The 15,056-nt window shown below is 37.3% G+C and overlaps 1 protein-coding gene across 1 annotated transcript in view; it reads left to right on the top strand.

Annotated features, from left to right (window-relative positions):
• micu2 (mitochondrial calcium uptake 2) overlaps window positions 1–15,056 on the top strand; it is a 210,460-nt gene that overhangs the window by 95,355 nt on the left and 100,049 nt on the right. Inside the window, exon 2 of the mRNA XM_028799521.2 lies at window positions 9,615–9,744. Coding sequence (XP_028655354.2) covers window positions 9,615–9,744 — 130 coding nt within the window. The remainder of the gene's footprint in view (window positions 1–9,614; window positions 9,745–15,056) is intronic.

Here is a 15,056-nt window from a genome sequence, read left to right on the forward strand (position 1 = left end):
TATTGGGATAATGCAGGGTTGGTCAAAGGTCATGCAGTTAATTGTATGGGAGATAACAGTTTAATGACCTGGAAAGTATTGCATTGTATCAAATACAACAGATAACAAGACATTAGTACTGACAAGGATGAGGACAAAAGGCTGTTTAAAATAAACAGTACAGATTATCAGCTGGGAAAACCTCAGTCTTTTGTACCTCTAATAGTTTGTTGAATACATTCATTCGTCCAGCCATCCATTCAAATATTACATTTTCTAACCTGTTTATTTAACAAAGAAGCCAGTGTTCATCCTGGCAGCATTGGGCACAAAGTGAAAACTAACTAAAGAAAGGACACCAGTCCATCACAGGACACCCTAAGAGCAATTCTCTTCACAGGTGTTTGTACTAGAGGGGTACCTCTCTCACTTGCCCACTTTGTAAGTAATATAGTTCTCCTATCTCATTGTCTATTTCTCACATAGCTCTGACCCCCTGCTGTCAATAAGCCACTGGTCCAAGGGAGCATTTAATAATATTTTTATTTTATTAATTTTCATTGTAATCATTCCATACAAACAGATCAATTTATAACCCAACAAATTTGAAGACAAATCAAACCCCACCCCTGAGAAGGAGAGCTTAGCTAAAGGAAAATTGCTTTAAGCTTTTTAATAAGGCAACATTAGACAAAAGAAGGGGAGAAGTAAATATCTATATTAAAATAATATTGATTAAATCCTGCCAAGTTTTGAAAAAATTTTGTACAGATCCTCTAACTGAAAATTTGATTTTTTCCAATTTCAAATAATATAAAACATCAGTTTCCCACTGACTTATAAGAGGAGAATTAGGATTCTTCCAATTTAACAAAATAAGTCTGCGTGCCAAGAGTGTAGTGAATGCAATCACCGTTTGTTTGTCCTTCTCCAATTCAAGTCCATCTGGAAGGACACCAAACACAGCTGTTAGTGGGTTAGGAGGGATTGTGATACTAAGGCTGTCTGAGAGGCACTTAAAAATTTTTGTCCAAAATGATGTTAGTTTGGTGCAGGCCCAGAACATGTGACCCAGTGAGGCAGGAGCTTGGTTGCAGCGCTCGCAGGTTGGATCCTGGCCTGGAAACATTTTGGACAGTTTTAAGCGAGACAGATGAGCTCGATATATAATTTTTAGTTGAATAATTCTATGCTTTGCGCATATAGAACTCGAGTGAATTCTCTGCTTTGCTACCTTCCACTCCTTTTCTGATATATTGATTAAGAGATCTTCTTCCCAATGTCCTCTTGGATCTTTGAAAGGTAGGGACTCTAATAAGATTTTATATATTGCGGAAATAGTGTTTGTTTCCTCGGAATTGAGCAGTATTTTTTCCAGCATTGTGGAGGGTGCAAGGTGGGGGAAATCGGGCAATTTCTGTTTAACAAAATTTCTAATTTGAAGATAGTAAAAGAAATGTGTAGCTGGGAGGTTAAATTTTGAACGTAATTGTTCAAAAGATGTAAATATGTTGTCTATATAAAGATCTCTGAGCATTTTAATCCCAAAACTTTTCCAGGTATTAAAAACTGGATATACTTGCGAAGGTTGAAAGAGGTGGTTCCCTTGCAGAGGTGCCACTGATAAAAGATTTTCCATCTTAAAATGCTTCCTAATTTGGTTCCATATTCTGAGTGAGTAAAGCACAATTGGGTTATTAGTATATTTGCGATAACTTTCATTTATTGGAGAGCAGAGCAGGGAATATAAAGAAGTACTACAGGATTTTACTTCTATTGCAGACCAAGCCTGTGTATGTGCATTTATTTGTGTCCAGGTTTTTATGGCTTGTATGTTTGCTGCCCAGTAATAAAACTGAAAATTAGGTAAAGCCATGCCACCTTCTGCCTGAGGTCTTTGTAGGGTCGCTCTTCGGATACGTGGGTGTTTTGAGTTCCAAATGAATGAGGTTATTATTGAATCTAACTGTTTAAAAAACGATTTATTGATATATATTGAAATGTTTTGAAATAAAAAGAGAAGTTTAGGAAGGATATTCATCTTAACGATGTTAATTCTTCCGGCTAGAGTGAGATGAAGGGTTGACCATCTATGCAAGTCTTGCTTAATTTTTTCCATACAGACGCCAAAATTTTGTTGATAAAGAGCTTTATGTTTACTTGTGATATTTACCCCTAGGTATTTAAACTGATCTGCTATGGTAAAAGGTAGGGTGTCTAATTTATTATTATATGCTTGTGAGTTCACTGGAAAGAGTATACTTTTATTCAGATTAATTCTAAGACCAGATATCTTTTGAAATTCTGTTAGTGCTGTTAAAACAGCAGGGACAGTGTTTTCTGGGTCCGATATATATAAGACCATATCATCTGCATATAAAGAAATTTTCTGTTCCAGTCCTTCTCTGACAATCCCCTTTATCTGATGAGAATTTCGGCAGTGAACCGCCAGTGGTTCAATAGCGATTGCAAACAACAGTGGCGACAAGGGACATCCTTGTCTGGTACCACGTTCTAGTTTAAAGTAGTCTGAGCAAATTTTATTAATACAAACTGAAGCTTCTGGACTGGTATACAGTAGTTTAATCCAAGCACAAATATTCGGGCCAAACCCAAATTTCTCCAATGCAGTGAAAAGGTAATTCCATTCGATCAAGTCAAATGCCTTTTCTGCGTCTAATGATAGTAATATCTCTGGGGTGTTTGATTTTGCTGGTGAATATATAACATTAAACAAGCGTCGGAGATTTGAAGATAGATGTCGGCCTTTAATAAATCCAGTTTGATCTTGTGATATTACCGAGGGCAGCACTTTCTCCATCCTTCTAGCTAGGATTTTTGAGAGTATCTTAACATCATTATTCAGGAGTGAAATTGGTCTATATGATGCACATTGTAACAAGTCCTTATTTTGTTTAGGAAAGACGGTGATTAATGCTTGTCGAAATGTTTGAGGTAGTATTTGGTGGTCTTTAGCTTCTGTAAATGTTACCAATAAGAGTGGAGCTAGCTGAGTGGAGAATTTCTTATAAAACTCTACGGGGTAACCATCAGGGCCTGATGATTTCCCGCTTTGTAGTGACTTTATAGCGTCTAGTAATTCTGTTAGCGTTAGAGGTTTATCTAGTTCCTCAGCACTTAAAGCATCTATTTGTGGTATTTGTGAATTATCCAGAAATGCATTAGATTGCGTGTTGTCTTCTTTGGGCTCAGTGGAATATAAAGACTTATAGTAATCTCTAAATGTGTGCATTATTTTATTATGGTCGATGATTTCTTCTCCATTCTTGTTGGTGATTACTGGTATTGCATTGTGAACTTCTTGTTTATGAATTTGTTGAGCTAAAAGCTTATTAGCTTTTTCTCCGTGTTCATAGTAATGCTGTCTAGACTTATAAATAAGTTGTTCAGTTTCTTTAGTTGTTAAGATGTTAAGTTCTGTATGCAGGGCCTGCCTTTTCCTGTGAAGAGCTTCACTTGGACGCCTGGCTTGTTCTTCATCTATTCTAGTAATTTCATTTCTTAGCTCTGACACTTTCTTGGTTTCTAATTTATTTCTATGGGAAAGATATGAAATAATCTGGCCTCTTAGGAAGGCCTTTAGAGTTTCCCAGAGTGTTCCTGCAGAAACGTCTGTAGACGTGTTTGTCTCTAGGAAGAAGCTGATTTGTTTGGATATAAATTCTGTGCAGTTCTCGTCTGCCAATAAAAGAGGGTTAAGACGCCATCTGCGAGGTGAGTACGAGGGGCTTATTGATTTTAGCTCCAAGACTAGAGGGGCATGGTCAGAGATAACAATTGTGTCATATTTGCATGATTTAATTGTAGGCAGGAAATTATTATCTATAAAAAAATAATCAATTCTTGAGTAGCTATAATGCACTGGTGAGTAGAACGAATATGTTCTTGAGTTTGGGTTAAGAAACCTCCAGGGGTCTGATAAGTTGTGATCATTTAAAAACTGTGTAATTATCTTTGCAGTATTAGATGTCGTCCCCCCTGTCACGGGAGTCCTATCTAAGAGTGGATTTAAAACACAATTAAAGTCCCCAGCCATTATAATTTTATGAGTGTTCACATTGGGAATGGATGCAAATAGATTTTGCATGAATTCCTTATCATCAACATTGGGTGCATAAACATTTATCAAAATCATTTTACTGTTATATAAGTTGCCCATGACCATCACATATCTCCCTTCAGGGTCCGACACTACCTCTGATGCTACAAATGGAACTGTTCTATGTATGAGAATTCCCACCCCTCTAGTTTTCTTTATAAAGCTAGAATGGAACATTTGGCCAGTCCAGTCTTTTTGTAATCTGAACTGATCCTTGGTTAGTAAGTGGGTCTCCTGTAAAAATACTATTTTAGCGTTTAAGCCTGTTAGGTGAGAGCATACTTTCTTTCTCTTTAATTCGTGATTCAGGCCTTTAACATTCCAGCTCACAAAGTTAACTGTCCCATCATGGAGACATTGATTCTGAGTTTTTAATGTCATTTTATAGTTTTAATTGGTAATATGGCAGTTTTAATCTTAGTTTCAAGATTCTCAGGAGTTGTTGCATGTTAGCCTGTTGCTGCATTGATATTTATAATTATAAGGATTATAAGAATAGATTAAATATAACCTGCTCTCCTTCTCTCCCCCCCTTTATCCCCCCACCCCCCCATTTTGCCTCCCCACATGAGGCTAGACCCCACTTCGCGATGTTCCAGTCCTCTGACATACGAAGAGACAGAGCACGTCCAAAACAAAACAAACCCCACCCTGCAGCGGCGTTACAGAATTAAAACAGAGATATCTTTTACAGTTAAATCCTTAATACTATCTGCCGAAAATGTTCTCATTAACAATATTTAAGCTTGAAATAATCTTCAGCGCTTTTAAGTTAAGATATTAAGATTAAAAAAAAAAAAAAAGAAACAACCCTGGGAGTGATTTTAAAAACTAGTCTAGGATAAACCTGGTAATTCATACTGTAATAGTATAATGGTAATTGTATAAATAGTAGAACAAGCATTAAACCAAGGGTATGAAGTTAAACAGTCTACTTTAAGGTATAGTAAAATAAAAAAAAAAAAAAAAAAAAAAAAAGGAATAAAAAAATAAATAAATAAAACGAATCCTACTTTAATCACTTCCACATTTTCACACTCACGTCTATAACTCTATAACTCTGATTAAAACATAAACATATAACATATAAAGTCCAGCTAAAAACAAAAAAAAAAAAGATGTATAATTATAATACCAGTCTCTTTAAACATGGATCCAGCAATCAGATCATAGGTTCTTCCCGTGCCTTGATAGAATACGGCTCTTTAATTTTAATTAACTTTCAAAAAAGTGTCGGAAACAGCTTCTTTAATTCTTTTTCAGCTTCTTCTTTGCTGAAGAAGATATAATGTCCATTTTGAACTTCCACTTTCAGTTTGGCAGGATACAAGAGGCTGTATTTGATATCGGCTTCCCGTAGCATCCTTTTAATGTCGTTGTAGGATCTGCGTTTTGCAGCTGTTGATGGTGAGAAGTCGGGAAAAATACGAATAAGATTATTTTCGAATATAATCTCTTGCTTGTGTCTGAGAAGTGCCATCACATCAAGCTTACATCTTAGTCGTTCGAAGCGGACAATAAAAGACCTAGATTTAAAGGCGCTTGGTATCTTTGTGCGATAAGCCGTGGCTATCTCATTGTCGAGTTTAAAGTCATCTCCAATTATTTTAGACAGTAATTCTACTGCAAATTTCACTGGGCTTGAGCTTTCTCGTTTCTCAGGTATACCCTCAATTCTTATATTATTTCTTCTGCACCCATCCTCCAGGGCTGCAAGTCTGTCTCCAAGTTTTTTGTATCCGAGTTCGCAGCTGTGGCTTTTTCATCGGCGTTAGATGCCATTTGTTCTGCTGTTTCCACTCGAGCCGTGAGTCCCTGCTTAACGTCTTCCAGCTGATCTGAAACGTCATTAATATGATCATCAAGCCTTTTCAGTTTGGAGTTAGTTTCTTCAATGTGTTCCACTAATTTCTCCAACATGCCTTTAAAGTTCAAGTCGAAATGTTCAAATAGACGCGTTTCCTTATCTTTGTTATCCTTCTTGAGCTCAGTGGCCACCTTCTTAAGATCATTTGTGTTATCTTTCTTAAGCTCCTTCATGGCCGTAACTATGGCAGTGGACTGTGTAGCGATCATCTCTTTCTGTGTAGCGATCATCTCTTTCAGTTCGGACAGTTCGCTTCTGCTTTCGTGCTCCGCAAGTGAAAATGCTGCTCCTGTTACAGGCTCGCGATGAGTAGATGAGAGCACGTCCTGCAGAGCCCTTTCTAGTCTCGAATGATCCTCAGAAATTGGCGATCCCTCGCGACCTGTATCACTTGCGCCTTCGCTCCCATTTTCACTCTCGACTGGAGACGATACAATGGAGCGGGGTCCCAGGAATTCTGCGCACTCTTCTGCCTGTTCTAGGTCAGTCTCCGTGATGCCATACCTTACACTTGCACTCAGGCCGGAAGTCTGTCCGGACTTCGATGCAGCTTTAAGTTTCTTTTCCGGTTCTTTCTGACTTTTCTTCTTGTTACTCATGCTTGTATATTGTAGTGGAAGTTCCTTGGTCGGGTTAAATACAGGATACCTCTAAATAATATGAAATACGTGGGAAAATAAAGCCGCTGCTAGCGGAGCTCTGCTTCAGACGTCCATCTCCTATAAACGGACGAAACCAAGGGAACATTTAAGACCTTCCCAGGGTCATTAGCGCAATCTGGGTAGACTTGCTTTGGGATAGATTAACTGGAATCTAGCATGGCACCTACACTGAAACAAAACTTTAATTAGTCATTAATAGTAAAGATGTTTTATGAACCACATTGCTGAAGACCCTCCAGCCTCATTCTGAAGGATGAGACTGATTAGGGATCCCTGGCTGATCATTTTGCTGATAAATCATTGTAAAATGTATGGTCCTTTTAACTCTTTTAGGGTGGATGTCGACTTTTGTCGACAGGAGGGGTTGAGGGCGAATGTCGACAAAAGTCGAGATCCAGGGATAGAGGGCGACAATCAGCTGTTAATGGCGACAAAACTCACTGACACATCGCAGGCATTCCCTCTGTGCTTGGAGGAATGCTAGACTCGTTGACTCAGCAACTAATCCTTGCGTGTGCGTGAGTTACGAAATGTAAACAATGGCAAGATGGCATGGACATGTCACAAGGGAGCGAAGTGAGTGCAGAAAAGAAAACACTCGGCAAACAATGTTTTGTGCATTATCGTGGAGTCGGACTCTGATTTTTCAGAATCGGATTTTATTGACAGTAATCAGGAGATTGAACAAGAGAGTGAGAAGCAGGCATCAGCTGATCGGACACCAGCCGATGCCGCGGCAGCTGATCCGCTACCAGCTGAGCGCATTCGTGCAGCCGATGCATCTACGGCAAGGTTCGCGTGGGAGGAATACACAGACATTGATCCGTGGGAGCCGAACTAGCTACCGGACTGCACAAGACAGCATGGCTTGCTGTTGGACACGACAGATCACCAGCTGCTGAACTACTTCAGGCTGCTCTCTCCTGATGCTGCTTTTCAGCTACTGTCAGTCGAGACAAACAGGTAGGCAGAGAAATTTTTTGAATCGCGGGCTGCGCTTGCATCGCATTCTCGTTTTTCAAAGTGGAAACCCACAACAAAAGACGAGATGAAGCACGCTGTGGCATTACAAATAGAGATGGGACAGAACTGGTGATATAACTTCAGGGAGCATTGGTCCAAACGTGCTTTGTCTCCTGGTGGCTTTGGACAGGTTATGCAGCGTGATGATAGGTACGTGATGCCGCAAAGTTTTATTCACTTCTGTAATAAACAGAAGCAAATCCCATGGGGTGAGCCAGGCTATAACGCCATGCATAAAGTTCAGCCCCTGCTTGACATTGTGGAACCAACATAGAAACAAATTTATCAGCCTGGCTGTGATTTGTCTGTGCATGAATCTATGATAAAATAAAAGGGACATCTTTTTTTCTGCAAATATATGCCAGACAAGCCCACAAAGTATGGCATAAAGGATTTTGTACTGGCAGAAGCAAACACTGGTTTCTGCCTGAAAGTAATTACATATACAGGAAAGTATTTCTTTCAAAGAGAGAACTGTCCCTTGACAAGTCAGGTTGTGCTGGAGCTGCTTCAGGGCTATGAACATTTGGGTCTTGTTGTGTACATTTGGACAATTTTTATACATGCTCAGAATTGTTCATGGAGCTACAGAGCAGAGGAATTGGAGCTTGTGGCACAGTGAGGGTGAACAGGATACACATGAAGCCAGACAGGCTGAAGATGAAAAGAGGTGACAATAAGGTTTTCATGTGGGCAGAAAACTTGGTGGCAGTGGCATGGCACGATGGCAAACGGGTGACTTGTCTCTCTACAGTACACACTAACAATATATGTGAAAAAGTGCAGCAACAGACAATTGAAAAGTAGGCACCAAAGCAACACATATTGTAAGCAGTGCAATGTGGCAATGACTGAAATTGGCTGCTTTGAGCAAGATCAGACTTTGCAGGAATTTGCTGTGTAAAATGTATGTGATATGTATGTGAAATCATATAGTATGCAGGCTCATACAACATGCAAGACAGTAACATTTGTCAAAAGTAAATATTTTTTGTTGATTTCAATTGCTTTGTGTTCTTTTTTAAAAAAAGTTAGTTTTTGGAAAAATATTCAGCCCTGGGAGAAAAGAAACAAAACAAAAAATTAGCCCTAAAAGAGTTAACTAACTTAACTAACACTTAACTAAAGGATTTATTTCCTTTCACAAATTAATTTGTAGCTGGAAATTTATGGACTACTGTAAAATAATATCCGCAATAAAAGAGCTATAAATATAATAAATGAATAAATAATATAATAAGCTATTCACACCTTTGAAATTCAGAAACAGAATTTTGTTATCCATTATAAATGTAGCAGAAAGCTAATAAGGAGACCGTAGAACTTAATTTGATTTATAAATATATGTCATTTGATTATATTTGATACAAAGTAGTTTGCAGAGTTAAGAGAAAATGTCTTTCAACTAGCTTAGATGAACTCAATCAATCAAGTTCTGCATGATTTTTCTGCATGTTTTTCTTTATCCTCAGCGGTAATTTGTAAGTAATGTGATATTTCAAACCAAATAAGCCAAAAAGCACCAGCATGTTCAGCTGATTTAGCAAATAAGCATCAATATTAGTCGCATAGTTAATGGTCTGTTCTGAATATTTCTGCATTGTTTTGCCGGGGTTCTAACCATGTACTAATTTTTTTGGGTTGTTCATTTTTTCTTGTCACAATTTGGTCTTTGCTGAGTTTAATCACTAGTGCAGTACATCATCACTGATACATAAAGAAAAACCAACAGGGTCCTTGAGTCCATAATTTGCACATTTTCTCTGCTGCACTTTATTTTAAAAATCACTCATTGCCACTATGGTTGTGCAGGTAGAAATATTGTCAGCTGATGAAACTTATAATATTAATTAGATCAGACAATTTAAGCAATTTGCTTAAAGACACACAAACATTCAAAATATTATTGTTTATAAATTATCAGTGTAAAATGTATTGATCGCACCTTATGATTTTGTTACAGAGCTTTGGAGCAGAAATTGTCTCACCAAGAAAGCTGCGGTTCCAGCAGTTTGCATCCATGGAATATAATGGAGAAGCATATATGACACCAAGGGACTTTCTTTTCTCCATCATGCTTGACAGTGTAGATCGTAAGTTATGTTGCCTTGACTTAATATTTTACAGAACTATGGATTTTACTGGTGAATTTAAGTTTCTATTTAATTACATTTTGAGCCTTTCTCATGTTCATAATGCTTCTTCATAATACAGAAATTATTATTCTGCAGTGTTATTTTCTTTATTCAAACAAATAAAGCACCACATTAGACGGTAACCAAGTTGGGGAACATAGGGACTGTATTTCTGATTTTGGCAGATGATGCTGTCTTCCAGGCAGTATTAGCTTGTATACCAGAACATTTTGTAGAAGAATTGGGAGGAGAATTGACTCCTTTAAATTTGAGGTCATAATCCTTTCACCTGGAAAGGATTAGCTTGTTCTGTTTAGGTAAAATGTGAGGTCATAGTGCCATAACTGATGCTCCCTCACAATGCGCCTCATTCGGGACATTGTGAACAACCGCTCATTCGGCACAAAATCAAACCAGTGGTACCAAAGGATTCTCCAAAAAGACATAGTACTAAAACAATCCAGTCTTCGTCTCAGGTCACTAGATAGTGTCCATGTCTCACAACCATATAGCAAGACAGGAAGCACCAGGACTCTAAAGACTTGGACCTTCGTCCTTTTGCAGAGATATCGGGAGCACCACACACCCCATTCCAGCGACCTCATGACCCTCCCGTGCTCTCCCAATTCGTCTACTGACTTCATAGGAAGAGTCACCAGAAATATGAATGTCACTGCCGAGGTAAGTAAACCTCTCAATGAGGTGGACTCTGTCTCTGCAGACAGACACACTTCTGATGACTGTGTCTAAGAGGTCATTAAAGGCCAGGACGCTCGCAAGCCCAGATACTCAGACTCCTCGCTCAGTCTCTCGAGAGCTCCGATCAGAGCCTCCATTGACTCCATGAAGATCACAGCACCATCGGCAAAGTCAGGATCAGTGAATCTTTCTTCACCAACAGATGCCCCACAGCTGCTGGATCCCATGGCCTTGCCCAACACCCAGTCCATACAAGCATTGAACAGAGTAGGAGCAAGAACACACCCCTGACAATCCCCAGAATGAACTGGGAAAAAGGCAAAGGTTCTTCCTCCACTCTGCACAGCACGCACAGTACCAGTGTACAGGCCAGACATGATATCCAGCAACCCTGAGGGGATTCTGTGAAGTCTCAGGATGTCTCACAGGGCAGCTCAATTAACGGAGTCGAACGCTTTAAGAAAATAGAAGAAGGCTGCAAAGAAACGCTTTTGAGATCCCTCAGTACCAGGATGCAGTTGGTGCTCCAGTCACTGGTAGGTCAGCAAGTGATCACAGATCCTATTGAGAATGACCTTAGCAAAGAACTTACCTGGCACCAAGAGCAGTGTTATCCCCCTGTAGTTGCTACAGTCCAGGCGATCACCCTTCCCTTTCCAGACATTGATGACAAGTCCCGTTTTTCAGTCAGTGATTGATCGATTTACTGATTTTACTTAAAAAAAATTTTAGGATTGTGGAAAAGCAAGAGGCCCTTTTAGCAGTATCAGATCTAAAGTAGGAACCAATTCTGGATAGGCCACCAGTCCATCACATTTTGTCAGCTGACATTCAAGAGGAAAACTAGAGTCCTTGGTACATAGAATCTGTTAAAAGTAGGACAACAAAGATAAACACATTTTGTACTATTGAAAAAATAATTGTTTGTTATTTCAGATTCTTTTGTTGTGAATTTTTTTGTTTGTTGCAGTTGTTGCCAATATAGTTATTGCCAAAAATGTTTTTAGCAAAAGTATAAGTTATTTAGATGAGGTCACTTGTTTCATAGGACAATGATAGTTACACATAATATAATTGAAAAAAACATTTTTTTTAACTATAAATACTTTTTGCAATAGAAGTTATGCTGTAAAGGGCAAGCTCACAAAAAGATGAATGTCAAATTTTATTTAATTTGCTTAATGTGAGTATATTAAATGTCTACTGAAATGTTGAGACAAGACACTGTACATAAAGTTTGTCTATCATGCATAATCTGAATGCTGTTAAAATTTTCTTGTACAACGCCCTCTACATCACATGAGTACTAGATAGCTAGATGTTGATGTTTGTAATTTTTTGGTCATTTGCATGATCACATAAGGGTGGGCTACATTACCAAACTATAGGGCCTTATATGCAAGGCAACATTAATTGTGACAATTATAATATGTGTCATGATGTATATTAGCTGTACTTTAGATCCTACCTTTTCTTAAGTAAAATTTGATGTAAAAAACTATTTAATTTTTTTTAATTACTAAAACAGGAAACATTCAATTTAGTGCAAATTATTGCCAGAACAACCCCAAAAAATAAGTTTTCAATTCTCTTTAAAGCTTGACTTTTTAAAAAAGAGTATATTTTGATACCCAGATATGGAGAATTTTAAAGTAATGTATACTCATTATCGGATTGCATAATCACCACTGTCTTGAGTGTCTTTTCATCCTTATTCTTGGATCCCTATAGATTATGATCTGCTACTTTTAGGATTATGACCATGGGCTCATAAAGAAAATGAGGCTTAGGATATACTGCAGGAAACATTCTTTATGCAGAATTTATTTGTAAACATTATTTTCATAAGAGTAAATCTTTTAAGAAATTAATTGGAGTGAGTACAGTTAGGGGAGGTTGTTTTGCCTAATATCACAAAGATATTTGTGGAGAAAAAGGCAAAAAAGCACATAAAATCCCAAAAAGATATCTTATAAGAAATTGACATAGCTGAGAGAAAAATTCTCCCCTAAACTAACGCTCAACCCAAAAATAATATGTATTTTTATAATTTAATTACCCCATTGAGTTTTTAATGATGTCCAAGAAAAATGTTTAATCTCATGTTTTCGTGAAAAAAATACATGGCAAAGATTCAGACTGAATAAACTATACTCTCAAGAAATGCATAATTCTGTGCTTTTGAATAGAAAATCCACCTTTCATCTTGATTCATTGATCAAGAATCCCATTTTAAATGCAAAGAACTATGGGAATGCATTTTTCCTGTTTATCTTGTATGATGAGTTTTCTGGAAGTAAGAATTAATAACATTTTAGTAAAAAATACACGCATCATCAAATGGGCTTGATGGACTGAATCGTCTCCTCTCGTTTGTCAAATTTATCATGTTCTTATGTTTTTGATCATATGAATGGATAATGAACATGTGGATTATGGAACATGAGTTACGTGAGAAATTTTTTTTCTCTTTTTTCTATGGATATTTTTTATTGCATTGTTTGCTGGTCACCATTTGGCCCCTTTCAATCTGAATCTGTCATTTACTTTTTACATGAAAACTTGGATTAAAGTTTTTATGTGCGCACTACTACTGACTACATGGGGTGTGTAACATATAAAAAAAAATCATTATTGGGTGCAGTATTCAAGATAGAGATAGTATTTCTAGCAGTGGATAATAACACTCTTCAGTTTATTCCTCTAAAGAACAGTTGTATCAAATGCCAATATAGCACACGTTATGCAGTCAATATGTAAACCCATATCAGAACCTGTGCAGACACATTTATGTATTTGTCATTTCAACATTATAATGACATTGAACAGTTGTGGTTAGCTCTGGGGAGTGCAGATGTGTGTTACATCTGTTTATAAGACAAATTCTTTGATTGTATGACACTACACCTTTTCCCAAAGGTAATAAATGAAAGAGATGGGGAGGGTGATATCGAATTATATTGTCTAGTCATTGCTTGACCTAGAGAGCGGTAGGTCCTGTTTGGAATATAGTTTCAGAACTGCAGCTTGTAGGCATATTTTGCATGAACAGCTCTCTGTCTTTCAGAGAAGACTTTGCATTTAACCACCTTTCTTTATTTAGAACATGCAATTCAGTCCAAATAAATAAAATAAAGAAAATCCAACCTTAGCGAGGCAGTTGGAAGCTTAATAGTTTGAATTTCATAAATGGTTCAACACTATTTATAATGCTGGTGTGTTTTAGTCATTGACTTTTGATTTTTCTGAAAGCAACTGACTAGATTAAACTTTGGTCAGTTTAACAATTGCAAAGTTTCTGTCTTAGAAGATGATTTCCAATTTGTATTCTCTAAAGCGTGTGCTTGGTGTGTGGGTGTGTTTGTGTGTGTCCTGCGGTGGGTTGGCACCCTGCCCAGGATTGTTTCCTGCCTTGTGCCCTGTGTTGGCTGGGATTGGCTCCAGCAGACCCCCGTGACCCTGTGTTCGGATTCAGCGGGTTAGAAAATGGATGGATGGATGGGTGGATTCTCTAAAGCATCTGTACTTAAACATTTATTTCACTGGGGAAATAAAAAGGATGTTAGAAGCAGAAAATTTTAGTCTTCATTTAGTATCATACTTAATAGAGACTTAGCAGTTATGGCCTTGTGCTTCTAACTTTTACTTTTTAGTATGAATTTAACTTTTATCTTTTTTATTTTTGTAGAGAAATACAAATATAGCCTTACTCCAGATAATTTGTAAATGCTTTCTGTCAATCACCAAAAAAAGAAATAAGAAGTTTAAGTCTCATGCTGGTCTTTCTGTGGTTTGTAATATTATAGTTACAAACCACACATATTGAATTTAGTTATTCCTCTCCTGTAATTAAAAAAATATATTTTGAATGTGTTTCTACTATTGGATTGGACATGTCTAAAAGTAAATTCACCATCTGTTTTTAGTTATACATGTACTCTTGTAGTTTTGGACAAAGTGGCATTTAATGTCTTTATCTGGAATTATGCCGGGATTTCTTGTTTCCTTCTATTTTGGCCCAGTCTTCAGCACAAAACAAGATTTTGGAGTATAGTATATTCTTTTTAAGATTTCTTCCAAATCTGAATTCCTATCATATTTCCAAGTGTAATGTTGAAAACTAGCTTAAGGCTCATTGGGAGGCCAAAAATATTGTTGTAAATTGCTTATAATAGTGGCAAAATATGTTGCAAGTTATTTGATGCATTGCCTTCACTGCACTCTTGGCCAGTACCTCAAGATACCAGTTGTTCCAGTGGATTAACAACAAGTGGGTGCTTTTCATCAATCAACATTCAAAAAACATTTCTTAAAATCTTAGCAAAAGTGCCTACCTTTTATTTTACGAGTGATGTATGAGAGACTTATTTTTTACCTTTTAGTGCACTTTTTAACTTTAATATAAGCGTGGTTTTTAAAAAGTATTTTTTATATATATATTATTTTTAAACCATATCCTAATACATCATTGGCTATGTGGCTGTTTATGACCTAATGAGTACCTTTGCACTTCACTTGCCTACTATTCCTGTCACAAAACATTTTGATCACATAATACAGTTCATTCATTT

This window comes from Erpetoichthys calabaricus, chromosome 4 (genome assembly GCF_900747795.2).
Source record: "Erpetoichthys calabaricus chromosome 4, fErpCal1.3, whole genome shotgun sequence".
NCBI lineage: Eukaryota > Metazoa > Chordata > Cladistia > Polypteriformes > Polypteridae > Erpetoichthys > Erpetoichthys calabaricus.